The 27916-nt window shown below is 41.4% G+C and overlaps 1 protein-coding gene across 1 annotated transcript in view; it reads right to left on the bottom strand.

Annotated features, from left to right (window-relative positions):
* Window positions 1-3740: 3740 nt before the first annotated feature.
* LOC138202562 (copine-8) overlaps window positions 3741-27916 on the bottom strand; it is an 81114-nt gene continuing 56938 nt past the window's right edge. Inside the window, exons 12-20 of the mRNA XM_069156666.1 lie at window positions 25603-25656; window positions 24729-24790; window positions 14105-14151; window positions 12600-12781; window positions 11511-11638; window positions 9232-9334; window positions 7506-7563; window positions 7158-7231; window positions 3741-4737 (exon numbers count right to left, since the gene is read on the bottom strand). Coding sequence (XP_069012767.1) covers window positions 4549-4737; window positions 7158-7231; window positions 7506-7563; window positions 9232-9334; window positions 11511-11638; window positions 12600-12781; window positions 14105-14151; window positions 24729-24790; window positions 25603-25656 — 897 coding nt within the window. The 3' untranslated portion in view covers window positions 3741-4548. The remainder of the gene's footprint in view (window positions 4738-7157; window positions 7232-7505; window positions 7564-9231; window positions 9335-11510; window positions 11639-12599; window positions 12782-14104; window positions 14152-24728; window positions 24791-25602; window positions 25657-27916) is intronic.

The following is a 27916-nucleotide window of genomic DNA, read 5'->3' as shown; positions in this document are numbered from 1 at the left end:
CGCACAATTCCAAGAAAATCAGTGAAAGATTTAAGGCCATTTTGTACAGTTAATTTTCATATAGATTTGTAGATTTCAAAACACTCAGTTTTTAACAAAAGGAACTGGTGCATCCTTTGTAAAACTGTACATGCAAACATAGTGCACATTGTTAAGAAGATATGACGAGCATACAATATATTATTTGGATATCTTTAGTAAACAAAGATTATGTGTGTTAACACCTCTCATGATCTACTGTAATAAAATACTCGTATAAAGACACTCGCACGCACACACACACACACACACACACACACACAGGCTAAGTATACTTATATCAAACAGACACACACACACACACACACACACACACACACACACACACACACACACACACACACACACACACGTGACTTCATGGGGCTTGGCAAAGTTACTGAGCTGTTGCACCATGATTGAAAAGTGTATATATTTGTCTGTCCAAAGCAGACCAACACAAAATAATGCATGGATGTGTGTGTGTGTGTGTGTGTGTGTGTGTGTGTGTGTATGGAAGCAAAGAAAGGTAAAAAAAATAAACATTTTTCGGGGTAAATTCATTCAAATGAAAGAAGAAATGTTGAAAATCAAACAACACTGAATTGAAATCACTGAAATATTTGAATTTGGTTTTAATTCCTTTTTTTTCCTCCTTTGAAATTCTCACAATTGAATTTCAAGTTCTGCCATTTTAAGAACTTTTTTTCGGGGGTGGGGGGTGGGGGGGTTCAAATGCAAAGACGATATTGAAGTGTCCATTTTACCAGTCAGGTTTGGGATTAAATGACTGACTGAAAATATGATAATCAATCGATCTGATCGATTTTATTGAGGATGGACTGCTTATTTTTGGTTGTTCAAATGCAAGAGTAAAAATGTTGATCTTGAATAGGATTTGAATTTTTTTTTAAACAAAATGGCTGATTAATTTGGAAATGAATGCATTTATTTCAATAAAAATAAACGTCACAACTTGAAATTACGTTTGTGGAATTTAAAATGGGACAATTCAAACCACGTAAATTCAGATAAAAGGCTTTCATAAATGTAAAATGTAGGTGAAGGATTTTGTACTGATAAAATTTCACTGCTACTTGTTCAGTCATGATAAATAGGCATTTAGTAAGAATAGTATTTTCCCACCCTGAAAAGATTGACGGGAGGTAGTCTGTTGTTCTAATAGCATGATGGGGGCACGCGGTTTGAATCTGGCTGCCTGGCAATTAATTAAGGAAATAGACTTCATGAAAACGTAAAAAAAAAAAGAAAAAAAAAAGCTTAAAACAATGCTGAAGTCATCACAAAAGTCCAATTTAGTTCACCTCTCTCCCATCTCTCTCCATTTGAATCCGCGAGACAATCTAATGCCATTTTTTTTTCTCTCGCCAATTAAAATCCGAGTTCATAAAATGCAGCCGTAGCTTGATTCACTACACTCGGGGGATCTGCCTCTGGCTTCACTTGCCGCTGTACGACCCTTTCGCTCACGGTGTTGGCTCAACCCAAAAGGCTACGGTATAACTAACCCACACCGGCCTACACGGTACTGGATCTGGTAACAGTTGGGTGGAAGGGATTTTATTTCCTGCAGTGACGAGCTCCTCACTTTGACCCGCCGTCCTATCGGTATGTTCAGATAGGCTTTGAACGCAGCACGAGTATCAAGCCAACACACACACACACACACACACACACACACACATTCATGGGGTTAGTTGAGCCATATGATCACTACAGTTACAATATATGGGAGACTGAACCCCACCAGGAGCATCTTTGACTGTAGGACACATGGACGCTCACGTATTGTGGCGCACGTTTGCGCCACAAGTGCCTCCCTTTTTGAATATGTCGGAGTAAGTCGGTGAATGACGCGGTGGTCATTCATACAAAATAAAAAACAAAAGCAAAACATCAAGTAGATTTAGCTTGTTATACTAAATGTGGATATTGAACTCGAGCATTTAGAGAACAACTGTTTAGAATTATTGATCTAATATTTAGTGTTGGATTCTGGATTCTATGATAATTATTTACATTTTGTTGCGTATTAAACTGATGACCGATTCCCCGTGTAGCAACGTGCTGCCCCCGTTTTAACTATAACATCTGGAAACATCACCACTGTTTAAATCAAATGCCTGTCAAATAAGTTCCGGTTCTGGTCATGAGACTTTTTTTTTTTTTTTTTTTTTACACACTAAGCTCTGACATCACCGCAATGCTAAAATATCTTTTCATATTTCCGGTGCTGCAGCGTACAGTAATTCACTCACTATCCACTAGATATTAAAATGTTGCATTCTCGCTCTCTCTCCAAGCCTTTTTTAAACATTTCATCGGATGCCGTTTTAAAAGAAATCGTTCTTTCATTCGACACGGGTATCTCATTCACGTTTAACAAACCCCAGTCACTCCACATTCATGACAGAAACAGAAGTCATCAGCACGTATAAACACGCTTCATTAAAACGAACATGTAAAGCCGTTTCAAAGCTAAAAAGTGCGATAAAAAATACACACACACACACACACACACACACACGTGCGCACACACACACAGAAGAAACAAAACAAAGAATAAACATAGGGAACGCGTGAACATGTTTTTCTCTGCATTTTTGACCACTGGGCTCTTTTTGCTCAAACAGTATTTTGTTTGAGAGCAGCTGCTGTCGTTGTCGACGCGGGGCAGGAACGTGATGTGACGACGCAATGAGACGTGTGGGCATCCTGTTGCCAAGGCAGTTCGGAGGAGAGAGACAGAGCGATAGAGAAGAAGCTGGGTTTCCATTCAACAAGTCGACAAATGAAACGACCAAAAATTTGAAACGCTTAAAAACTGAAATTTGACGTGATTCACTTTTGTGCCTAAAACAAACAAACCGGCCTTTAGGAAATTAGAAAGGTTGAATTAATGTTGCTAATTTAGCAAATCTTGGTCATATTTGATGGTTTCTTTGATAGGAAATACAAGACATCGAGTCGCCAGCCGTGCTGTTCGGTTGACCTACAACATGCGCTCAATAACAATGCCAGCATGCTGACGGGTTAGCAGCTGTACTAACTGGCAGTATAAACGCTATACGGTTCATGTTGATAGGAATGTCATTAGTTTTAATTATATGTTGTCATACACCAAATCGCTGGTAAAAATACAGTTTTGTCACCAAATGTTTTTGGCAATCTATCCACTAGTTTTTGAGGTTTTCAAGTCTGGACCGTCGAACTGCCATCGCTTGGCTACAAATCGACAAACGTGTTGTAGATTATTATGAATGCGTATACTTGATTTTTTTAAATTTTTTTAAAGACAATATACATCTGACGCGTTGGTGCAACAATTTTGGGAAGTCAGGATGATCAAAGATTTCACATCTCAAAGATGGTTTTGCAGTTGAGTTGAATTATTTATGAAGTTCATTATTTTAAGCGTTCCAAAAAAAAAAGAAAAAAGAAATTTGCTTCGTTATTCATCACATTCTGGAACAAAACCTGTTGCTCTTCAGATGAGCAAATGTTGAATGGGAAAAGCAGCTAATAAAAAAAAGTGACAGAGTCGCCAAAGAAAAGAGAGAAAGAGAGATCGCTACAGACGCGAAGATGAGCTGTGACGGGGAGAAAAGACGGATGGGGTGAAGTGACAAACGGTAATAGAGGCAGGCAGGCGGCCCCCCCCCTCGCCCTCCGCCCCGACCTCAACCTCCACCCCCCCCCCTTCAAAAGACGGACAAGACAGATGGGTAGAAGAGGTAGTGCAGGGCCACTTATATGCATGCACTTGACTGAGGCTACACTCATGCAAAAAAGGTTAATACGAACACTAGAATACGGTACGGTACGGTACGGCACGGTACGGTACAGAAGAGCTACCAGGACCTGCACTGCTGCCACCTGACTCATGCCGGGAGAGAGAGAGAGAGAGAGAGAGAGAGAGAGAGAGAGAGAGAGCGAGAGTATTACAAGCTTCATATTGAAACTATATGTATATAAAAGTATCAACAGTAGAAATCCTTGTAAACAGTGAGTGAGTTGGAGCGAGACAGAGGGAGAGAGAGAGAAGAAGAAGTAGTTAACGTATGTCCAGTTATTTACAGAAGTTATTGTTCGTTTAAGATCAAGTAATTCCTTTGTTTGTCTGGAGACATTCTCTTTACAACGTTTCCAAAAAAGCGGCCCGTTATTACTTCTTTCCTTCTTTTCTTCCTTCCGTGTTTTTTTCACAGCTTTAAATCAAGACCCTTCGATCTCTCTCCGAAGCCTCCCCGCGTTTTCCAGGCAAATCAAAATAAAGATTTCCAGACAGGAACAGGAATGCTCGACAGTGGAAGTAAACAGACTCTCGTTGGCTTTTTCTGCCCCCAAAAGCGTCACTCTCCTGGCCCGACACGTAGCTTCCTGAACACGAGATAGACCGCTGTGATCCACGGCAGCAAGGCATGGAGAGCGGCTTTAAGGAAATGGAAGCATTTCACGCGCAAAGTTTAGCGAACCCCTGACTTCGAAACTCTTCTCCAGTTTGCTGCTTTATATCTGGGTTTGGAGGAGCTGGGCTGGTGGCGTGTAGGGAGGTGGCGCAGGCGAAGGCTTGATCCCGCGGGTCCGCATGTAGGAGAGGAACTGGTCCGGGATCTCGGCCAGGACGTCCTTGGCGAGCCGGGCCATGCTCAGGATGTGGTTCCCTGTTCGGTCGATGTAGTCCCTAAATGGGACAAACTGAGAGGGAAGAAATGTGAGTTAAAGTGGACGTGTTGAAAAGAAAAACAAAAAAAAACATTCAATCAAAGCAGTTACACAAGGTCCTATTAGAATAAAAATATTCTTACATTTTTCCTTAATCATACTTACAACACAAGGACAACCAATCAGGGCTGGGAACAGAACTTCGATACTTTTGCGCCACCGATCGAATTGCTTCGATATTATGCGTTATCAAAAAAAAAAACGCCTTTCCATTTCATGATTAGTTTTGTAAAAATAAAGTAATCTCACCTGAGAATCCACCCTAATTAAGACACCGCAGACTCGCCCTGTTTACTGAAATGGTTGTCGGGTAAACACGAGCTGGTGAATGTGAAACTCTCTGCGAAACAGCACTTGCAGAAAAATCTGATCTGGTAACCGAGATAAGCAGCAAATGTAGGAACAAGAAATTATTTCTGTCAAAAAGGATTTAATTGCCCTTTAAAGTCATCGTATTAGATATACTGTATGTGCTTTTACTATTTTTTTTCTTGCAGGTCAACAGTTTCACTACATAATGAGCTCCACCTCACCGGCGACATCATCACTGATCTTAAGTTTTTCATGGTGTTGCTACAGAATCCCTACACGTCTGTTGTTGCTGACGTCTCTACCCATCAGGCCATGCGGCAACCTAATAGTTACACGTTAAGACTGCTGTCGTCTTTGCCGTCGTTATCCACCTGCTGTGATTTAATTAACAGAACCACATATTAATGATAGTCACAAACCGTCACAGATAGACGCTCTTACATGGGAGATATTGCTGAACTAAATGAGGGCAGATTGGAGAGCGTTTCCTTTATTTAATGAGATGTTGTCACCTACAATCACACGATCATATGAGAAGCTAATTTGTGCTGGAAAAGCCGTGCCGCAGAAGCTAGGCCTCACCATGTCACACGGGGCTATTAGCTCGCTGATAATGAGCGCCTGTAGGCTGAGCTGGTGTAATGTTCCAGGACTGAAACTTAGTTTTACACCATCGGCAGGCCGCTCCTGCATGAAGCGTCCGTGCATGTGTGTATCTGTGTACTCGAGCTTGTTAAAAAGCTAATGAGGGTGCCTCCCCCGTCCACGTGGCTCCGAGGGAAGGTGCGAGGAAGCAGGATATGACAGGGCGGTATAAAGGTCACAGAAGAGAAAAAAAAAAACTTGACTTCATCGCGCCGCGATCAAAGAAAGGACCCGCTGTGAATGTTTGCAGTTCGTCTCTTTGCCGTGACGCCAGGATATGGCATAAATCTGGACCGCTTGTCACTGTGACGTGATCAGCAACACAAACAGGAATACAAATAAAAAGGGAGGAAAGGGATGAATGCGTGGTTGAACAGATGATCGAAGGGTTAAAGGAATGAATGCCCAACTGTATACAGTAAGATTTTGAGTTCATACAGTTAAGGCGCACCTATTTGGCGGCTACCCACTCTGTCAGCATCCACTTCATATCACGAACATGGGCACACTAACACTGAAATAACTGTCAAAAAAAAGCAAATCAAAACGGGAGCCTCTAATGTGGCAATGTACTGTAGAAGGAAGAAGTTTTGCTTGTGTCTTCACACTACTTCAAAGGTCCCTTTTGCATGACTGATTGCAGACCCCATAATGCTCTTGGCTTTTTAAGCCAGCCATTAGGCCACGGGTTGGAGCTGAAGGTCTCCGTTCATCCACTTTAATGAGAAAGGGAGCCTCAGAGAAAGATGGGGGGGGACAGAGACTGGGGATCATGCCATTATCTGTCTCTCTCTCTCTCTCTGTGTGTGTGTGTGTGTGTGTGTGTGTGTGTGTGTGTGTCTCTGTGTGTTTTGACATATGGGATCTGGTGCACATTTGGGTCGAGGCGACCAGGTGTCTGTCTGCTCTGGAGATTCCAGACCTCCAAGCGCCCCAAAAGCCCCAGGCTTATGTTAGAGGCACAATTTATGCTGTAACCGAAATCTTTGTTGGGAATATGCACCGCTGAAACATCAACTGACCCGACAGGAGCCTTGAGGTGGCTCCTACTTTTTCATCCAATTTTGAGATCTTGATTTGTCTAGTCTCTTTGGTTAAATTATCACGGAGCAAAAAAAATGAACGCATTGCATGAAGACGGGAAGTAAACGGAGGATAAGAGGTAACACCCAAACGCACTGCAGGAATAGATAGGGTTGCATCCTAATTGGTGTAGACTTCGGGTTAATTCTTAAACTGTTGGACCAACCTTTGACCAAACAACTGACCACCAAATTACATATGTTGTGTGCTGAAAGTCAACCAAGCTGTAAACAACAGAAACCTTCCCCAACGTGAGCAGAGTGCAACGCCGTGTACATTACCATCGTATTCTTTATAAAGTACATTTAGGGATATAAGGAGGCTTCAATTCCTCGATATTTAAAGAGTAGAACCTGAACAATGTCCCTCTCAGCGTATCTTCCTCTGGACGAGATTCGGATTTCATCGCCGTCCAACTCCACCATGGCTGCAGAGAGTAAAAAGGATTAAAAGAAAAAAAAAGGTTTAGGAGGATCTGTTGAAAACGCATGCAACTGTAGCATGTGTACATTATTTCATAATTATGAGTGCCAACTTAAACCTATAATTAAAAAAATCTGATGATATTGGTTAACCAAAAACCTGACCAGTAGATGGAAGATGAGCAACTCCACAGTAAGAAATTCTGAATCTCAGAAAATGTCTAAACAAAAAAAAAAAGAAGCTTTTTTCACAAATAATTGAAGATCCCGGTGACTTACCATCAAATTCTGCGGGCCCTACTCCCACAATGATGATGGACATTGGCAGACAGGATGCCTACATGAGAGAAAGGAAGAGGACCAATAAATAGTTCATAAAATTCAAACATTTGAAAAAAATTTTTTTACCCTTAGTTAAAAAGGTAAAAATTAGCTTCGGGTTCGTCCTTTCGCATATTCAGTATTCAGTACCCCCCCCCCCCCCCCCCCCCCCCCCACAGTGTTGAAGAAATCATGGCTTGTTCATGTCTTGCAGTAAAGATACAGAATGTGTAAGCATGTGTGTGAATCCTTGATGTGCGTGTTTTCCGCAGCACCTCCCGGAGCGCTGCGTGGGTTGAGACATCACAGGCAATAATATTTGAGATGAGAATCAACAACACAGCCTGAACTCACTGACAGCTTACAAATGACATGTGTTTGTGTGTGTGTGTGTGTGTGTGTGTGTGTGTCTGTTCAGCGTGTTCAGCGTGTTTGAGGAATGTTTTGACCTCGGGCTGCAGAGATGGATGATCTTATCAAAACCTCTCTTTAATTTTTTGCTCCCACTGGTAAAGGATTTTCTTTGGGTCTCTAAATCTGCGTCAACCCCATCTTTTTTTTTTTTTTTTTTTTTTCCTTTCACCATTTTCCTCATACCCTGCCACCTTTTCCTCTTGTTCTCTCTTTAAAACTCTCAACTCCTCCTTTCCTGTTGCTTTCACGGGCCTGAGATGGATCGCTGGCTCGAAAAAAAAAAAAGCCTGCTGTTCACTGTTCATTTTGTTGTTCTGCCATGACTTGACAGTGATGGAGAGGACCGAGCGAGGGGGAATGAACATGCTGTCAAAAGTGAGAGCGACACAACAAATACTAGAAATTAATAGCAGAATAAACCCCCGAGTCACATTACATTCCTGTTGGCACTGCAAGGAAGGACAGATGTGTAGAAAAGAGTAAAATATTTGTAATTGTGATGTTTGCGTACGTTCTGCGGTTTCTGGTTCTGGTAGATTAACATTATCGGGAAGTCCAACAAGTCATGCCTTTTCTCCATGCAGTAATACTTTTGTCAATAGATTTGTAAGCTGACAGTTATCCATGAAATAAACCGATTCAAAGGCCGATTTATGTGCTCAGGAAGCCCAAAGATTTGTATGACAAGGATTTAAAAGACATTCTTTTGCTCAACTGTAATTCGTTTTCAGGTCGTGACATATCGGCCCATTTGCATACAGTTTTGCACTGATTGTAAATGTCTTCATTGGAGGAGGCTTTCTTTTTGGTTGCAGTTTTGCGAAAAGAGCTTTTTCTCATTATCTAGTTTTCATGATTGCAATTTAACACAGTAACAGCACAGGGCTCGGTGGTTAGCACTGTTGTCTCACTGCGGGAAGGTCCTGGGTTTTAATCCCGTCCCTCCCGGCTGTGAGATCCTTTCTGCGTTAGAGTGTTTGTGTGGGTTTCCTTTGGCTGCTCCAGTTTCCTCCCACCATCAAAAACATGTACGTGAGGCCTAATAATCCTGTTAGTACACCGGGCCAAGGCACTGGCAAAAAAAACCTGCTAATGAGTTTGCACACAGCATGGGGCAAAATGCAGAGAATCAATTCCCTCACTGGGATCAATAAAGTACTTCAAAAATAATGATGAAAAGTCAAATGCAACTGACATTTTTCAAAACACCGTAGCCTTTGGGGAACTCTTTACCAGGTCAGGTGCTAACAGCTACATCACATGCCCTTACATTGACAATGGACTCCTTGGTCTGAGCCATATCGGAGATGACGCCGTCCGTGATGATGAGGAGCACAAAGTACTGAGAGCCGTCCTTCACCGAAGCTGCATACCTGTGCACAACAACACACAAAACCATCTTTGGAGCTACAGTACGTCAGAGCTCCTCGTGTCTTTTGTTTAATTATTGTGAATGTTATTGTTTAATTATCATAATTATAGATGGAGCATATCAAACATCATCCTGTAATTAGAGTGCACAAAAATAGTGAGGTGGCAATAAGGCATTACTCATCCTCCTAAATGTCACTCACTTCCCACTCTGGAGGATCTTAATCTCCCGTGTGAGCTGTGAACTGACTGATACTGATATTTACACACTGAGATTATTTGAGTTGCTTCGGTTTCTGTTAAGCTTCACCTTTCTGCACCGAGAGCTAAGACCGCCTGCTCCCCTCCAGCGATAACTGATACTTAAGTGGTTCTCACTGTTGGTGATCATAACATCGCAGACAGAGGAAGACTGAGATAGAGCGAAACAAGTGAGGAATGGCAGAAAGAGATGGCAGGGGAGGAAAAATCAAGTTAATAATTACGAAGCTGCATGTGAGAGTGGAGTAAGGCAGAGTAGATGAAACATGGAGGTGGTTTATAAACAGAAAGGCAGAGGAGAAGGTAAGATGTAGAGGCTGGAATTACACATGAAGGGTGAGAAAAAACAGCATGATAACAATCGCCTGTACTTGGTAACAAACTGTAAGGAAACTTAAAGTGGACAAATAGGCCGCACAGTTGCTGTAGAAAGATGCTACATGCATCTCCAATACCTAGTTTTAACAGTTTTTAATGAGGTTTAGTCATCGACTGAATAAAAATAAAAAATAAAAGTGGACGTAGCTTCCGTGTCTAAAACGTTAAGTGCCTTCAACTGCAATACCACCGAGGGCCACTAGGGCGAGCTTAAATTTAGTTTTGCTGCCATTAGACCCTCATTCAACTTCTCTCATAAAAAACAAAGTCAATATATTTTTTCCATGAGGATCTGGAGACTGGCTAGAGGAGGAGAGGGGTTTCTGTAAAATGCAGTCTTGTTTATTATATTAACATGTTAAACAAGACTGTTGACATGAATGTTTAACAAACATATTTAACACCGTTTGTGGGTTATATTTGCTTTATTGGTTAATATTTGAATTTCATAATCTCTTATTTAGAAGATTATTTTAAAGTGAAAGAAAGAAGAGAAGCGACATGCGAAAGTCGCATGTCTCCCCGTTAAATATATAACCATAGAAACAGGAACATTAGCTCAGCCTTAAATAAGACTGGGAACAGAGTATACAGGGATATCAAAACGCCCACACCTCCAAAGCTCACTAATTAACATATCGTGTTTGTTTAACATGCGCAAACATCAAAGTGTAAAAATAAAAAGCCTGTATGAAGTCCATATGCCCAGCGAACAAATAGTACGGTACATAATCCTCTGGTAGGGATTAAACCACCTGGATAACATGTTAATTAGTGAGCTTTACAGGCGTCGGTAGGCAGACTTTGATGCGGACTATATACAACTAGGCTGTTTCCAGTTTTTTTGCCACGCTGAACTAATCAGCGGCTGTTGCAAGCTTGTTTAACAGAAAGCCTTTCAGCCTTTGCATTTAACTCTTGAAAAAAGCAATTAAACAGGTTTATAAAACCGAAAAATTCTTTGAAAAACAAACAACAAATAAGTGATTAGTTTGATGGAAAAAAAAAAACAGATGAGTGGAGAAAAGGGCGTGAAGGGTATCCGAGTGACATGACAGGCTGAATAAGGGAAATACTGCATCTGTATAACCTGTGCAACCTGATGAGACGCATCACTTGAGTACATCTCTTTAATTACAGACTTGCATGAATACTTTCTTCACGTCTTGTTTTGTTTTGAAGAACTTTGTGTAGATCGTGTGTCTACTTGGCTTCCCCACAGCATAAATTATTTTCTCATCGAAACACGCAAACAAACATGTAATCAGCTATCAGCTACTTTCTCTGTTTGTGTCGCGAGTTATTTTTCTCTCTTTTTCCCTCCAACTCTTGTTAGCTACCTGGCAACACTTACCTCCCAGAGCTCATTATGGAAAACCTGAGTGTCGGTAGCAGAGTGAAATGTACTCGCTGTTCTTTCACACGTACTCAAATGATTTGATGTTCATTATCGAAGCAGCGATAGCAAATATACAAGTGTAAAACAGTTTTGACACATTTTACATTAAATCCTTTGGTTCACCGGTGTTTTTTTGTTACCTGGCCACATGGTTGATGACGGGCGAAAAGTTAGTGGGTCCGTAGAGCTGAACTGATTTCAGACTCTGGTAGTAGGCTTCCATTACACCCTCGATACCGGCACAGTACGGGTTCTGGGGGTTCCCGTTCTGGAGAAGAAAGGAGAGGATCAACTTCCACGATTAGTCTGAGATTCATCCAGGAGAGGCAGGTGGAAAAAAACAGGCTCAGGAATAACTCGTGTTCTACAGGGTTTTGACTGGCAAAATGTTCAAATAAATAAATTACCTACAAACAATTTATACACTTTTAGTTTATTAGGTATTAACTAAAGTAATGCAGTCTAATACAAAAGTCCTGCGGTGAATCAAGTCTTTAGCTGGGGATACATAATAAACTGGAAGGTGACTGTACATACAACTATATCACATATATAGTGAAGATAATTAGCTCACAAGAGATATTCATTTTTCTTTTAAATATCCCAAATTTTGATTCATTGATTGTGTCAAGCCTTTTGTCTCAAAACTTTAGAGAAATCTGGTAGGATATAAAATAAAGTTTCAAAACATAGTGAAGTGAAATCATAAATAGTCAATGAATGAACCTCAACTCGTTTTATTTATGAGTGGAATTCACTTATAAGTAAACTCTACAGTTATAGCAAAATGACTTAATGTCTGTGCCCTGCTGCAGTCATTTGAGAAAACACTTTGTTGTGTTTTTTTGCTTGTTTTATTGACAGGAGTTTGTGTAAATTGCTTCTGAGGGACTGACATTTAAACCCCAAAACCTGAATCTGTCTATGACCTGCAAATGCCCCGTTGTTCTATTATAAAAAGGCACATCCTTGTTTTACCCATTGTTTATGTGAATAAAATATACACCACTGTGCAGCAAATGTAAAAATATGAATACAAATGGGTTTAAAAAAGTGGTTTCGGTTAGTGTGTTTTCTTCCTCATGGTCTCTCTTCTGTCTCACTCCAACACTAATTATAGCTCACACATTATGGATGACTTTCTGTTGGCCGCAGAGGGCTGCTTCAAAAGCCCAATGCATTGGCCAACTCCACTGCTTCCTCCCTCCTCGTCTCACTTTTGTCCTTACCAAGGCAAATTCATGGGAGATCCGTCCATCAGGTGGCAGTTTGGCTCCAAAGCCCAGCGCGGGGAACATCTTATCGCTGTCGTAGTCCTGAATGATTTCTCCTACTGCCTTCAGGGCCATGGCGTAGGCGTTCAGCTGGTAGGGACTCATGTAGTGGAGTGAGGTGGGCTGGGCTGGGTTACCTGTATGAGACAGAGGGACCACGGGGTGTTCAGTGAATCAAAATGTCACCCTTTACACACACAAAAAAAAGAGTAAATGTATGTTTTATTGATTGCAACAACTGTGATCTTAAGGAAACTGTTGGGTCAAAAGTTGGATGATTTACTCAACTGGACCTAATACAAAAAAATTTAAGTAAAAGAAGCCAGACATAGTTTTTGAAATCGTTGTTTTACAGAACATAATGCAGAAAAAGATGCTTGGAGTAAATTAGAAACTGTTCTATTTTCTAAATTTATTTAGAGTTATTTATGATTATTAATTTCCCAGTGAAGTTCACTGTTTCAGTGCACTGGTATAATTTTGGACAATGAATTTTATTGGTAAACAGTAAAATATCCTGCCTTTATTACATATACTTGTGACAAGTGTTGAATAAATACATCTGAGAGACAAAAGATGTGTGTCTACACAAAGAATATGAGCCGATATATCGACATCAGAATGTTTTACCAACAAATATCGGTATCGGCATCTGAGTTGAAAGTCCAGTATTGATCGAGCTCTACTTTTAACGAGCACATGAAAACCTGACTAGGTAATAAATCATCCATCCATGGATGCCAGAGGCCGTGTGGGCGAAATGGTGGTCTATGAAAATATATATATGAAGAGCTGCTTGTACTTTAAAATTGTGTTTTACCAGTAATTAATTTGTTAGAGTTCATTGTAGCAGTAAGTGCTTCTAAAACAACTATCTAATAGATCTCTTGTGGTTCAATATTGGTATTTTTGTAAACCAAAACTTGAGTAGATCCATTATAGCTTCACTGATGGAGTTAAATTGGCTGCTAATTATCTTAATGTAATATTAATTATTTTGATCTCCATTGTAACTATATTCATATTACCTATTACCATATTACATATTATTTTAAATAAACTGCAGCACCCCTGTGGGTATTGAGATTTCAGTGATAGACCGACGAGATCAAGTACATCTCAACCTCAAACATATTTTTACAGCCACTGCCTGAAAGCTCTCATTACAGTTAATAGGATTTGGCTCAATTGTCACCGCCTGTCCTACTAGGACTGAGCTCAAGGGTAGATGGATAACGCAGCCCTTAAATCACAGCCATCGTTATCACATGTTACTGCGCTGAGCTTTAGCTGCCAGGTGCGATGGAGTGGACCATTAAGAAACACTTGATTCTCCATCTGCATATATTTGAATAAACACTCCCAAGGCTTTCGGCATGCTAAGTGTGTCTTTATGAGGGTCTTTGAATGTGTGTGCACATTAAAAGTAGGTGTGTGTGTGTGTTTACACAAATGCTCACCATTTGACGCTGTGAAATCAATGGCCACGGTGAAGTTAATCTGGGTCCTTGCGAGACAAAAGCAGAAAGATAATTCATTAAATCAACAATCATCCTCTGAGAAAAATATTTTGAAAATGTCTGACCAGATTATTTTATGTGTAGGGCTGGATATGGTTCCAATGTTGATAGCTATAGCTTGAGTTTAATGCCGGTTCCTGAATGATATTTTTTACGATACCAATTTAACGAAATACATTTTAAGAAAACGAAAACTGCATCATAGATTAAGGTACAAATCTTTGTTTTCATAGAGTTAAGAGGGGGAGAGCAAAACCCAGGTTGTTTTTCGTAGCTACTTCAGTTGATACTTCAGTTTGCTCGTGTTCCCCAAATACCTCATGCTAGTAGATAATAGCCAGCCGGCCGTACAGAGAGAAGCTTTAATTTACTGCAGCACACACAACTTACACAAGTATGTGGCCAAAAATGAAGGATTCTAATACAAGATTACCCGAAATTGAAACAGAGCGATTTTATCTAACATCAGTTGGCCAAAGTAAAGCCAATGTATGTAAAAAGCTGAATTTTTAAGTAATTTTTAAGTAAACACAGCCCAAGTTGCTACAATAGAGCGACATGAAAGTTTGCACCAAATTTCCAGAGAATCCATCCTGTGTTTGGATGTCAAAAGCATAAACATTGACAATGGAGGGGATTACCAAAGTCATTAGGAATTATCGACTGGAGATGCTGAATTAGTCACAAAAGTTTGTGGCAAACAATGCAAACGTTGTTGGGTGACAGCGTTTCTGTCTGGATAAAAGTCGTGGCCGAGCTTGATCTCGAGTCTCTCTGGATCAAAACCTTCCCCAACTTGGTAAACTGCAGGACCAGGATGTGGTTAAGCGCTCTGTAGGCCTGTCACAGCATTTTTCACACCAATCCTCACCCAGTGCCAAACACACATAAAAGCCTCTCTGTCTACCTTACACACAATCTCTGGTGTCAAACACCCAGCAGCTCATCATCTTTGTCACCTCGCCAGGCCATGTAAAGTGCAGACACTGCGCCGTCCAGAGGGGACAGAAGAAGGAGGAGAGAGAGAGGAGAGAGTTCACGGCACATTTAATGATCAGCCCACGTGGCCAGGGCTTTCTGGGTTTTCAAAATACAGGGAAAACACAATGCCGCGGGTGCTAAGCTGCCCTGTCATATTAGCATACAGAGTCTAGTAGAGTTGCATCTTAAAACACGAGAGCAATAAAGACAGTGGGGGAAGAGCACATGCTTTATGCTCACAAATGACAAATGGACAGAGCCACTGTACTTTACTTTCACACAGTCCTACAACCAAATTCACTCAGATTTTGCCGTTTTATGAAAATGATTACTTACATGTTAATCACCAGAATTAGTGGCTTCCAATCTTTTGTCACATCTTAAAAACCCAGTAAAATGTCAAATGAAAAACCGTGAAAAAGCTTAAACCATAAGGGCAACGTGCTGTCTTTGTGGCTGAGCCTGCACTCTGACCTCTCCGGTGATCGCCATCCAGCATTTAACTTTGTGCCCATTAAGCAGTCATGAGCAACATAAAGGCAGTTCAGGTCAAAATGTTATTCAAAATAGGCCGTTAGGCTCTGGGGTTGCTTTGACCCCTTTAGTCCGGCCTTAAATATACAATGTCAAGGACAACTAGATAGACTGAGGTAAACATTTTTTCAGACTTTCATGTTTGACTTTGGTGATCCCTTGACTTTCCCTCTAGCGCCACCATATGGTTGAGATTTGGTTTGTAGTGGAACGTCTCTACATTATTTGCAAACCTAATCCAGCCTATTGTTCACAGCTTCAGTTTTAGTATGATGATAGTCTGGAAACCCTGTTTGCATGAAGGTTCACTCTGCCTTTCTGAAAGGCAAACCAGTGGGGCTGTCTGAGAGCAATGACGTTGACAACAAACATTTGTTGTCAACGCAATTGTTTCAACAATTGCAGCAGTGGTAGAGCCAAATGTGTTGGCGCAACGCAGGCAAATATTGATGAATTGAGGCTTGGTGAGTTTTAGTGCACAAAATACACCATATGGTGGTCAATGCCAATTGATTAAAAGCTAATCCAATAGTTTAAAAATTAACCCTGGGTCTACACCCAATAGGATGCAATGACTGGAAATTATCCCCAATGGAGTGTGTACAGAGACAAATAGAATTTGGGTCTGATAATAACAGGCTGATTGGACTCAGCTGTATTTAGTGCTAATTAGTAATTGCTAGAATGCTAACACGCATCTGCTAAACCTCAGCCCACTGAATTTATCTGCTGAACACAGCATTGCAAACATGTATTGAAGTCAAAGGATTGCTATGCCTAGGTATGTGTGTATGTAAGTAGGTATCACTTTAGACTCTTAGTTATGTTTTTCAACATGCAGTGATTTTTACAGGTTTTGTGACTTTTTCTGCTGTTTGAAAACTGTTATCTGAAAAGTGCATTCCTTCCTTGAAGTTTCGCATGAATCACTACAACTTCGACTAGAGGTTTTTACATCGGTCTACAGTTATGTGATTCCTCCAGTAGTAAAGTACATTTAAAAAATTTTGAGCTACATACAAGGCTTTTTTCTTCAAAAAGTTCATATGAGGGTTTAACCCAACAGTGACATTGTGAAAAGCCAAAATGGGAATTACAGCATTATCATTAAGGTGATTTACTTCACCAACGTAATGAAAACAAAAAAAAACACTTAAGGTAGCATTTTTAGGGGACAGTTGCAAGGACAACGGGCCAGAGAAGGAGTGATTTCTGGTCCAGTTCCCCATGCTGGCATAGACAAGCTTCAGCCAAGCAGTCTAAATTATGTATGGCTACTTTCCCTCCCACCCAACTCTCTCCGTCACACACGCACAAAGTTTGAGAGAGGAACTCGAATTGTGTAAGAGTAAATGGCTGCCAAGAAAAGCAAGGTGAACTGGAGAACAGGCAATAATGAAGGACAAAAATAGATGAGATGTAAACCAGACCCTGATTAAACACACCAACTGTGAAATGTCAGCGCAAGAAAACAATGTCAATGTTCAGATGAGTCAGAACTATGATGGACAATTTTGAAACTGTCAAGAAAATAATGACAACAACATAATGGGTTACAAAATATTGAGTTGCAATTGTTGAGTCAGTGCTATTGATCCACATTATCAAACCTCTGCAGCTTGACCGGGATCATTTTGTGCTGCGGGACTGTCAAATTTATTGTCATTAGCTGGATGCTTCAAAAGCTGATGATAAGAGTTTCTGGCATCACAAAGTAAAACTTGTACTTAATACTTGACACCATCATTTATATTTAACTCAAAATGGGGACAAAGTTAATATCCAGATCAGAACATTCGACACTCTTCAAAAGGGCAACGGTATCCTCTGCATTAAGCAGACAAGATCTTGAGTGAGACTTCGGTTTACTGCCTCTTTTGCGATGCGTGTTTCTGGTTGCCGTACTCATTCCAGCTCGCCTTTAAGGAAAATATACATATATGTTTTTGTTTTGTTTCATTGATGATTTCAAATCTGTTGCCTTATTTATGTCTGTCGATTTGGCAAAAAAGATTGCAGGTTAACATGTTTGTTTGCATGGTGTGCTTCCTGGTAGAGAATGAGACTGTGTTCCAAATATTGTACTTGTGTACTCAATATAGTGAGTGTTAGTTCGTAAGTGCATTCACGCTGTCAAGTGTGGAAACATGCAGTGCACTACAAGTAACTGGATGATACACTCAAAATGCTTAAAAAAAAAAATTGTGAAACGGGGGACACTTTTCCACACTCAACGGTCGCCATTTTGGCTCCGTAGATGAAGTGGAGCGACTACCAACGTCAAGAATTTTTAAATTGAGACGTCAGAGGAAGCTGCAGCTGTCGTGGAACACACAAAAGTTTTTTTTATTTCTCACTAAGTACCACTATACTGCTGCTGGCTAGAAGCAATCAGTGTGTTTATTGTCTGTGAAACAGAGGGCACGAAAACATCTTCATTTTAGGGCAAAATGCATTCAAATGTTAATTATTTCCGGTAAGAGCACAACGGCAGTGTGCAGTTTGAGACAACACTTGCCTGTTGAAATTCAAGTCTTATACAAGTAAGAGTCCTAACATGTAAGAGTACCATATCTAAGATTACTAAGAGTATGTCACTTGGAACACTTCTGTCGATGGGTGTCAGGTTACATGATATTGCACATAGCGAGCTTACTGCTTGAAGGCTTTGTCTTCCTGTGATACTTCCAACTGAAAAACAAGCCCTGTGTTCTTAAACTACTGCAGATAAAAGCAGCTGAAAGTGACTGTAGTAAATAAATGATGTCATACCGAAATGTTTTCCAGCTGCAGTTATCATACATCCCCGTGCTGAACTCACGCAATCAGATACAACACTACCTGAGGAGCATATAGGAGAGCTGCAGCCGAGCATCGCTGCGGGAACAGCTTTAAACCAGAAAAGCAGTGCTGTGTTCAGGCAGGTTAGATAATGGATTTCCACTGGCACATCATCACATCAGTGAGTTTGAGAACAGGGGAGAAGAGATGTGAGCTTAGCCTGCCTTAGAGACCAAACCTCATCGTTCTGTATCCTGAAGGTAGAAGAAACCTTCTCCAAACCTTTTAAAGGCATTTACCAGCTTTATCATGTCAGGATGTTTTTAGTTGGGTTTTTTTTGCCAGCCTTAAATGGCTGCAGTCCACCTCCTGGCAAATTCACCTAAGCCTTTGGCTTGAGCAGACATATTTCTCCACGCACACACGCACGCACGCACATGGAAACGCACACTGTACAAAATCTAACTTTTTGTTCATCTACCAGCTACACTAAAAGCTTGTTCTTCCATTACTGTAAATCAAACAGAAGAGAAATAGAGTCAGTTTACTGATTTACAACCCGTTTTATTTTCTTCAATCTGGCTTTGTGATATATTTACACTCTAAAGGGTTACAGTAAAGAGGCACACCCTTTATCAGCACCACTGCTGGGAACCACTGAGTGCTGGTTGGCTAAGTGCCTTCCATTAATTGCACAGTGATGGCGCCTGTTCACTTTTACTTTCCATCTGAATCTGTATATATTATGTAATATACTTAGTGCTTTCTGTGGGTTTAACACGTCTATGCTTCCGAGTGTGTCCATCAGAGGTGGGCATATCGATTCTGCGGGATCGATACTTTGATACTTACAGGCTACTCATTTGGTATTGCATATTTTTTTTTAGGTATCGATAAATACAAAATGTGGGTGGCTGCATCACTTTCAAATGTATTTATTTTTTGTAAGTTTGTCATTAAAAGTTGCTGCCCCGTGTCACATGACCGTGGCAACCAATGAGACACGAGGATACAGTGAGCGAGCGCGGACTGCGCAGGTGCCAACTGCACATCATGAGCGGCGGAGAGAATGGCAGAGAGAAAACGTAGCGTGGTGCGGTGCTAGTTTTTTTTTAAAAATCGGTAGACAAAAACAGACAGCTGCAACACTAGTAACCTTTTAAAGCATTTAAAAATGACCCATCCTGAAAGCTTCACGGAGTCAAACCAGAAACATGATGTCCAAACGTCCAAGTCCTCAACGCCATTTGTCCGACAAAAGACATTGCAGGAGAGTTTTCAGAGAGGCAAAGCATATCCAGGCACAGATGGCACAGTGATTAGCTCATGGTCATGTTTTTGGGTGTCTGTCTGGTCTAAATTCCAAAACATCTTTATCACAATCTCATTTTAAGGCCAGACACTACAGGTTAATAGAGTAATAAATTAATGAATAAACTAATATTTATCACAGTGAAACTTCCACAGTTGGTTGCTTGAGGTACAATATGAGAATAATTAATCTATTAATGTAAGTGTAATGAACTTTTTTTCAAAAAACTATCATTATTATGAAAAATCCCATTTAAGCCATTTAAGAAGGTATCGGTATCAGTATCAGTAAAATCTTCTAACTAAAAGTATCGTATCGTTTTGAACTTAAAGTCTGGTATCGTCCATCCCTAGTGTCCGAGTATCTATTAGAAAGAAAGAAAGAAAGAAAGAAAGAAAGAAAGAAAGAAAGAAAATACTGTAATAATACAGTGCAGTGTGTGTAGGTGTGTATTTGGGGTGAATGGGAGATGCCTCTCTACCAGCTGGTTTTCTGTCAGTCTCTGATCTTCCCCAGCTGTTAAAACCCACAGTGACTCAGCAAGGAACCAATATTACAAAACAGCACAACAGGGGGGGACAGATGAGGGGGTTGCGCACCAACATTCAAATAAGCTATCTAGCGGACTGAACAGGGTGGAAACTAATATCTCTAAAATGTCTCAAAGCATCTCATGCCTAGACTGCAACAAGATGGAACGCGTATGTATGAATGATACAACAACAATATGCATAATAAAACATGTTTACATTCATTTTTTTTCTTCACTGACCCACTCAAACAAAGAAATAAAAAAAAAAACACCCCACTCACCAAAAAGCTCTCTGCAGTTTTAGAAGAATAGTTTTGGTATGTACCTGTTTGTCCATGAGTGGGTCCTTGTTTTCTTTATTTCGTGCAAAACCAATGAGCCTCCTCTCACTGAAGTCAAACAATTCTCACATTGCACTCATACTTGAGTTCCGGCAGCTACGAGCCGATGGTCAATAATCGCTGCCTCTCATCGATGTTTCTCATTAAAACCAAGGGAAAATAAGCAAGCTGAGGAAAGTCATACTAACGGGAAGTTTTTATTGAAAAGTGTTGCAAGTTGAAAAACGCTCCTTTCCTGTTATACCCAAGAGCCGGGGGGGAGCCATGTATGCATGAGTGCACTGAGTGGCCTAAAAACAGCAGCAGAGGTTGTGTGATGTGAACTCTTCTGATGATAAGCAAACAGATGTTGCTGGTTGGACAGTGTGCATCTGGCTTAGAGCAGACGAAAGGAGAAGAAAGGAGGGATAAACAGTTCATACCTGCAGTAAGTCACATGAACCTATAAACATTGATTTTGGCAGACATTTAGCATTTGTGCATTTAGTAAATCCCCCAAAAGTCAAATGTCTCGGCTCCTTTTCAAAGATTTTTTTATTTTTTTATTACAAATCTTTGTCTTCATTCTGACTCTGCTCGTCTAACTAATGATAACCTCTCAGAGCGATGAGAATACAAGTTCCCTCCTGCTTCTATTCTGATTTCAATCCTCAATTCACAAACCAAAACAAGGGGAAACAATATCTGTCACCGTGAGTGACGGGGCTGCCTTCAAAGACACAACTCAAAATGAAAGATACAGCCAACAATTCATCATTTCATCTTCGTGCTCACCAAGAGAGCCCTCTTTGTTGAGATTCACGGGTGGTACTAATGCGGTATCAAAGGGAGAGCAAAGAATGAGAGCAGCGATGCTCGGGATTGAGATGGAGCCTTCTCAAATCAGTCATTTATGCAAATGCTGCCAGCAGATCATGTTCCTAATTAGGTCCAAATGAACAATTAGCTGATTGGGTTGAAGCTGCACAAAGAGCTGCCAATCAGATGATGAGAGAGCGGCGGGGTGGAGAGATGAAAGGACCGAGCAGAGATAGAAGGAAAGGAGACGAGATGACTGGCGAACTGATGAAATAACCTGTGGACACGGTCCAATCAGAGCGAGACGCACCAGGGACTTCGGAGAAATGCACGAGGAAGGAGCTGGAATGGCGCGTTGGCGGCGTCCTTGCAAGCATGCGCGTGTTGACATTTTCACGTGCGAGTGAGTGCATTCGCGTGTCTGCGCACACTCGCACTGTCGGCCCATTATGCAATTGGGAGTCGGTGCGACTGGACCATCACAGGCCATTTAGGTTTCAAACAGCGAGACAGCACTTGGCACTTAATTTAGCAAAACAAGCGTGTAAGAGCACCCAGCTCACGCTCCCAAAGCACTGCCCAAGAAAAACAAAACAAACCCCCCCCCCCCCGTCTTCCTGAGGGTTTCTAAGTGCTCTCTGACTTACAGTGCTGCTGGGAACGTGGTCTTGTTTGTAGGGAGACTTATTGATGGGATTTCTCCGTTTGCAGGTGCGACAGAGGACGTGAACATAAGTCGGGCCACGTGACGAGAGTAAACACACGCATGCCATAGGTACCTCTCTCACTCTGTCAAACTACCCACCAAGCACCTCACCAGAACGTCGTATAGCCACAGGAAAGACAACCTGCTTCATTTCCATCTAATTAAACAAATATTCCTAAAGTGGGCCAAGTCACAGAAGAGGACGCGTAAACAACAACTGCTTTTACTGTACACAGCCTGCCAGCTACAGCGGGAATGTTACGCTGTTTTTCTGCCTCGTCATTTTGTATAAAACGTACGAACACAGAATGAGCATCGGCACTGTTGTTCCACCATTCAGCCGTTGACCGTAGTCACAGAGCCGAATCAGCTCCAGTGTAAAAGGGAGAGCCGGACTCGACACCAGAGCGTCATTTTGCATTTTGGACCACCGGCATGCTTTCTAAAATCACATGTTGGAGCGCCATTGTTTCGGCTTTCTTTGGTTCTGTGTAAAAAAAAAAGAAAAGCCGGGATAGCGATGGGTCCTGTTACAGCAGTATTGCTTCGTCTGTCATTCTCCTGTATTTTGCAATCTAAAACATAGGTTTTACAGGTAGAGGTTATATTGTGGAGAAACTTCAAACCAAGTAAGCAACCCATTGTGACGTCACTTGTTGGTTTGTGAACTGCTGTTTTAAAACCTGGAGTCTGGAGGTTTGCTTGTAGCCAGAAGGGACCATATTCGGACGAACTGTGGAGAATCAAAGGGTTAATCTGATGGAGAACTAGTATACACTAAGCCCCGCCCACCTACAGCAGAAACCTGACTGCACCACAGGCCTTTCAATCAAACCAGACACACCACACATACAACATGGCTCCTTTTGGAGGTCTAATATCTCATTCATGGGGGATTAGTTTCAGAAGGACCAGAGCACTGATAAGGAGGACAACATTTATCGAATGACACCATATTGACTTATGACAAAAGAATATTGACTTAGTATTTCATAAAAGAAGTTGATCCTTTTTAATTTATGTTGGTGGCAGAGGTGTTTTGGAGCCAGCTCCAAGTGGCCGTCAGTGGTATTGCACTATAAGGCACTTCCACACTGGCTTCACTTTTAAGACCAGGAGAGTGCATCCGTTTCTATAAACAGTTTATGGCTCAAACAAGAGAACATTTACTTTCCTTTTTGCTTTGTTATTTTTCTCTATCCAGTCCAATAATTGGGGAGTTCTCAGTCAGTGAAGATGTAGTTTTGTGTCTTAATTTGCCTAAAGTCTACCACATTTCATATATACACAGTACTGTGCAAATGTTTTAGGCATTTTAGAAGTTCAGATTCATCGCACAACACCATCTGAGAGGACGTTTTATCTCTCTAAAATTAACTCTGCAGCATGAAAATGACCTCAAACATACAGCCAGAGTCTTTTTAAACTCTCCTCAGTGACAGAAAGAACAAGGAGTCTGCATATCTGCATTGCAGTCAGGTAATTACGGAGTTGTTTGATAAATAATTCAGTACACACGTTTCCTTCTATATTTACCGCTTGTTTAGTCCAGTTACATCTGTGCCTTTTTAGCTGCTAAATACTCCACCGTGTTCTCCAGCCATGTGATGCTGGGCAGACAGCACACAGTGGCATTTCAGAGCGGCTTCACTTTAAACAGCAGCCTGCTGTTTCTGATATTGAAGCAGAGAGAAGGGACATGAAGTTGTAGGTTGGAAACCAAAACAATATGTGGGGAGAAGCTATAAAACTCTACAGTGTGTTGCTTCTTGGACAGTCTTCTAGCTTTTTACTCCACTGCTCTGATCCAGTGTGTATTTTCTCTCCTGAAATGAGCAACAGCAACAAAACAAAAAATCTAATTGGAAAACACTTTTTTTTCCTCCTCAAAATCAGGCAATAACATCCTTAAAAACTAAAAAAAACAACAGTTTTCCTCTTTAAAAAGCCAGTGGGCTTTCTGTTTCACCTAAAACACACAGCTACAAGGGCAGCAAGAACAGACGAATACAGGGGCGACATATTTCTTCCGAAGTGGCATTTGCGCGCGAGCGTGCGCACACACACACACACACACACACACACACACACACACACACACACACACTCGTTTCTCTCCCTTGACAGTCTCCCCCTCTGTGAGTCTAATGAAGGCAGAGTGTGTAGGCAAGCATTTATGGTATGCCTGGGTGCACACGGTCAACCCTCCTGAGCAACATACAAGCACACACACACACACACACACACACACACACACACACACCACAATGCAAGATTGCACACAAGGACGTAGATGCACATTTCAGAGTGAGCCATGTGTACTTGACTTCAGGTCGGCCCATCTGTCAGTCTCTCCCTCTCACCACCCTCCACTTCTTCCTCTAACATGCAAATGTACACTTTTCCGTCTGATTCCCTCACACCGAGGGATCATTATCTCTGGCATGGTGCAGACACTGAGTCGTGATGGGGTTATTATCGAGACGGGCACAAGCACACTCAGCATGTCAGTTCTCATTAAAAGACTACAACCTCCGTCTCTCAGTGTGGGTTCGTTGAATGTTTGGTCAGTGACCTACCCGCCTTTGATGTAGTCCAGGAAGGTGACTTCAATGTCCACCAGGAATGACAGCAGCGTTACCTGGAAATGAGAGGGCCACAATCAGCTGTAAGTCAGTGACTTTGAAGCTTCCGTTGCCACAGATGGGACGAATACAGTTATTCTTTCTGATGTAATAAACACAACGAATGGTTAAATTACATTACGCAGCATTAAAATGTCTGGAAAAAGTGTAGTACGAGAGCAGATCAATAATGTTCGTGACTGCTCCTGATGCACACAAACGATGTACAGCACTGTGACATGGAAGGAACAGGAGGACGGTATGACGTTAATGAGGAAAGGTTGCACATTTTTATCATCATAATTTCCTGCGTTACGTACGGTCCAGCGATTGCTCTGTGAACATGAGCAGAGTGCGCACATCAAATTTTGTGTCAAACTCGGCTACCGAGACCCTTAAAATGCCTCAGGAAGCCTCACGCAATGAAAAACCTGGAGAGGCGTTTTGAGTGACGTTGACGTTTCCAAGGGGCGAAAGTCACTGCCCAAAACCTAAAAAGGTGCAACAGGTAAGGTGTGCAACCAGGTGGGTTTTGTTTGATGTTCACAGGCTGGTGCACCATGGATTTGTCCGTCAGGGTCAGACTGTCATCTACTGTGACGTTCTGAGGCGTGTGAGGGAAAATATTCAGTGCAAAAGACCTGGACTGTGGTGCGATGGGTTGTCCAACCTGACAACACGCCACTTCCTCCCACTACATGCACGTAACATTGCTGCACATCGTCTCTGAACTTACTGATCCACCCTCGTATAGCTCTGTATTTCAGATCCAGTTAATATAACTCTATGTGTAAAGAAAAAGGACGGTGCATCTGGTTTGATGCCTTACCGTTCCAGAGTTGAGGTATTTTTTCTTCTTTCCTTTCTTCTTTGGATTTACCACCTGAGAAACACCAGATTCTCTCTTGTAACTTCATCAATTCATCCACAAATTCAACCTTTCATTTGAGTTTTATAGGGCTGCATATTAAAAAGTGGAACAGACCTGTAAATAGCTCCAACTTTATTAGAACGGAGCTAGTTAAGACTTTCAGTAACATGCAGTTTTCTGCCACTTTGAGAAGGCAGAAACAAGTTGAAAACACAAAACTGATATACTGTATGGTTGGTGCTAGACTGGATCAGCCGGAGGGAGCCACGCTCTAAATTGTACGTTGATGCGATTGGTTATTTCACTGTCAACCAACTGAGCCTATTTCTAATCCTAACCCTAACTTTAACCCTCCGAGCGTTCCTCCTGCTGATCCAATCTGGCACCAGCAATAAATTGATATGGCAAACCTTTAAGTTTACTATTTACATATCCCTGTGGATATGGACCTGAACCAACCCTTAGTTATGCTGTTATAGGCCAATGCTGCTGGGGGACCTCGTTACATGCTGAGCTTCTTTTCTTTCCTCCTAGTCTTTAACTGACTCATACCTCACCATCTTTTTCCTCTCCCATAGTTTTTTCTTATTATCTGTTGTCTCTCCATTCAGTTCCCTCGCTCGCATAGTTTCTGTTCTTTCTTTTGCAGATGTCCTGCCATGGAGCTGCATGTCTCGGCCCTGCGCTTGTTGTCTCCACCAACAGTTCTTCTCTTGTATCTCTATGTTGTCCTTTTCTCTCTCTGCTCTCCTCTCACCCCAACCGGTCGAGGCAGATGGCCGCCCACCTCTGGGCCTGGTTCTGTCGGAGGTTTTTCTCCCTTAAAGAGGAGTTTTTCCCTCCTAGCTTATGTGGGAATTGTTGAATTTCTCTGTATAATGTTGTAAAGTCTTGCTGTAAGGACTTTAATGTGTTAAGTGCCATGAAATAACCTGTGTTGTGATTTGGCACTATATAAATAAAATTGAATTGAACTGAATATCCAGCAGTTGCAGAGCAATATTAAGATTCATGTGGAACCATGTTCCTGGTCACCTGATGAAAGTCAGTCTCCTTTTAGCTCTGTTTTGGTCTCTACCAACTCCTATGGGAAATATCTGTCTCTTAAATAAATGCTCCACTATGTTGACCAGCTAATCTCTAACTCTGTCTGTGTGCTGTTCCGTGCTGCTGGATAGCATGCAGAGGATTTGTGAAGCTTTTCTCCCAAAACTGCCTGCTGCAGTCAAAAATGACCCCAATAAAGCTCCATTGAGCGGAGAAGAACTGCAGAGTGTGATAATTCTCTACATCCTCACAAGTGACAACTTTCATAAACTTGTGATGAATTGCCTGAGTAAAAACACTGATTAAAGCCGATTATACCTGGAAGCACAGTTTAGGTCTGTGCATGGATTACTGGAGTTTGTGCGTCCACATGATATAAAATTGCATAGTTTTTCTTCAGTCTGTCGTGGTTATAATGTTAGAAGTAGCTAATGCTTGTCCACCCAAAATCAATCACAGCAGACTGTGTAATTTATGACTATTTAGAATTTATGTCTAAATCTGCCAAAGGAAAGGGAAAAGTGGAATCCAAATTCAATATAAAAAAAAGAAGAAGAAAGATATCCAACAGTGCTCAACCATATATTCTTCAAGTTGTGAGGAGAATGTGTGAATGTTTTATACCTCCCTCCCTCCTTCCTTCCTCCACACACACACATACTTCCATCCCGAAACCATCTTTCACCATAACCATGCCTTCGAGCAATGCTCTTAACACTCAACATGGGGCAGCTGAATCTAGAGGTGGAGGGCGGCTCTAAACTCAGTGGTGTGACTTCATGAAGATGTATTAGGACAGAGTCGGTTCGTAGACGCCCTTCTTCAGCTGAATAAAGATTCCAATGCATCTAAATGAGCTTTACTTACTGTTTTGAAATGGCAATTCTTTCTATGAACAGGGTTTTGTTTTAACTGTGGCCCTCAACTGATTTCATCTGTCAAAAAGCGACCCGCGCTCGCTAAAACATACAATCGCTCGCGTGTTAAGGAGGACCAAACAGAAGCAGACCTGAAACTGCTTTTGAATTCCAAACACTGGATCAGAGGCAGTTAAACCGGCACTTTATGGCCTGATTAAACTGTGCCAAGGTTAAACAGAGAGAGAGGACCTCAGGGAAACAACATACAAATGTGTGGATTTATGCATTTCTCCTTGGTTCACTTTGAACAGGTACAAGGGCGAATTGAAATGTGGTTTTAAAACACACACAGACACAGACACACA

Source organism: Embiotoca jacksoni, unplaced genomic scaffold, assembly GCF_022577435.1.
Source record: "Embiotoca jacksoni isolate LCO1_2020_lvr unplaced genomic scaffold, fEmbJac1.0.p SCAF_21, whole genome shotgun sequence".
Taxonomy (NCBI): Eukaryota; Metazoa; Chordata; class Actinopteri; family Embiotocidae; genus Embiotoca; species Embiotoca jacksoni.
The sequence above is the reverse complement of the archived record's forward strand: the minus strand, read 5'-3'. Positions and strand labels throughout refer to the sequence as shown.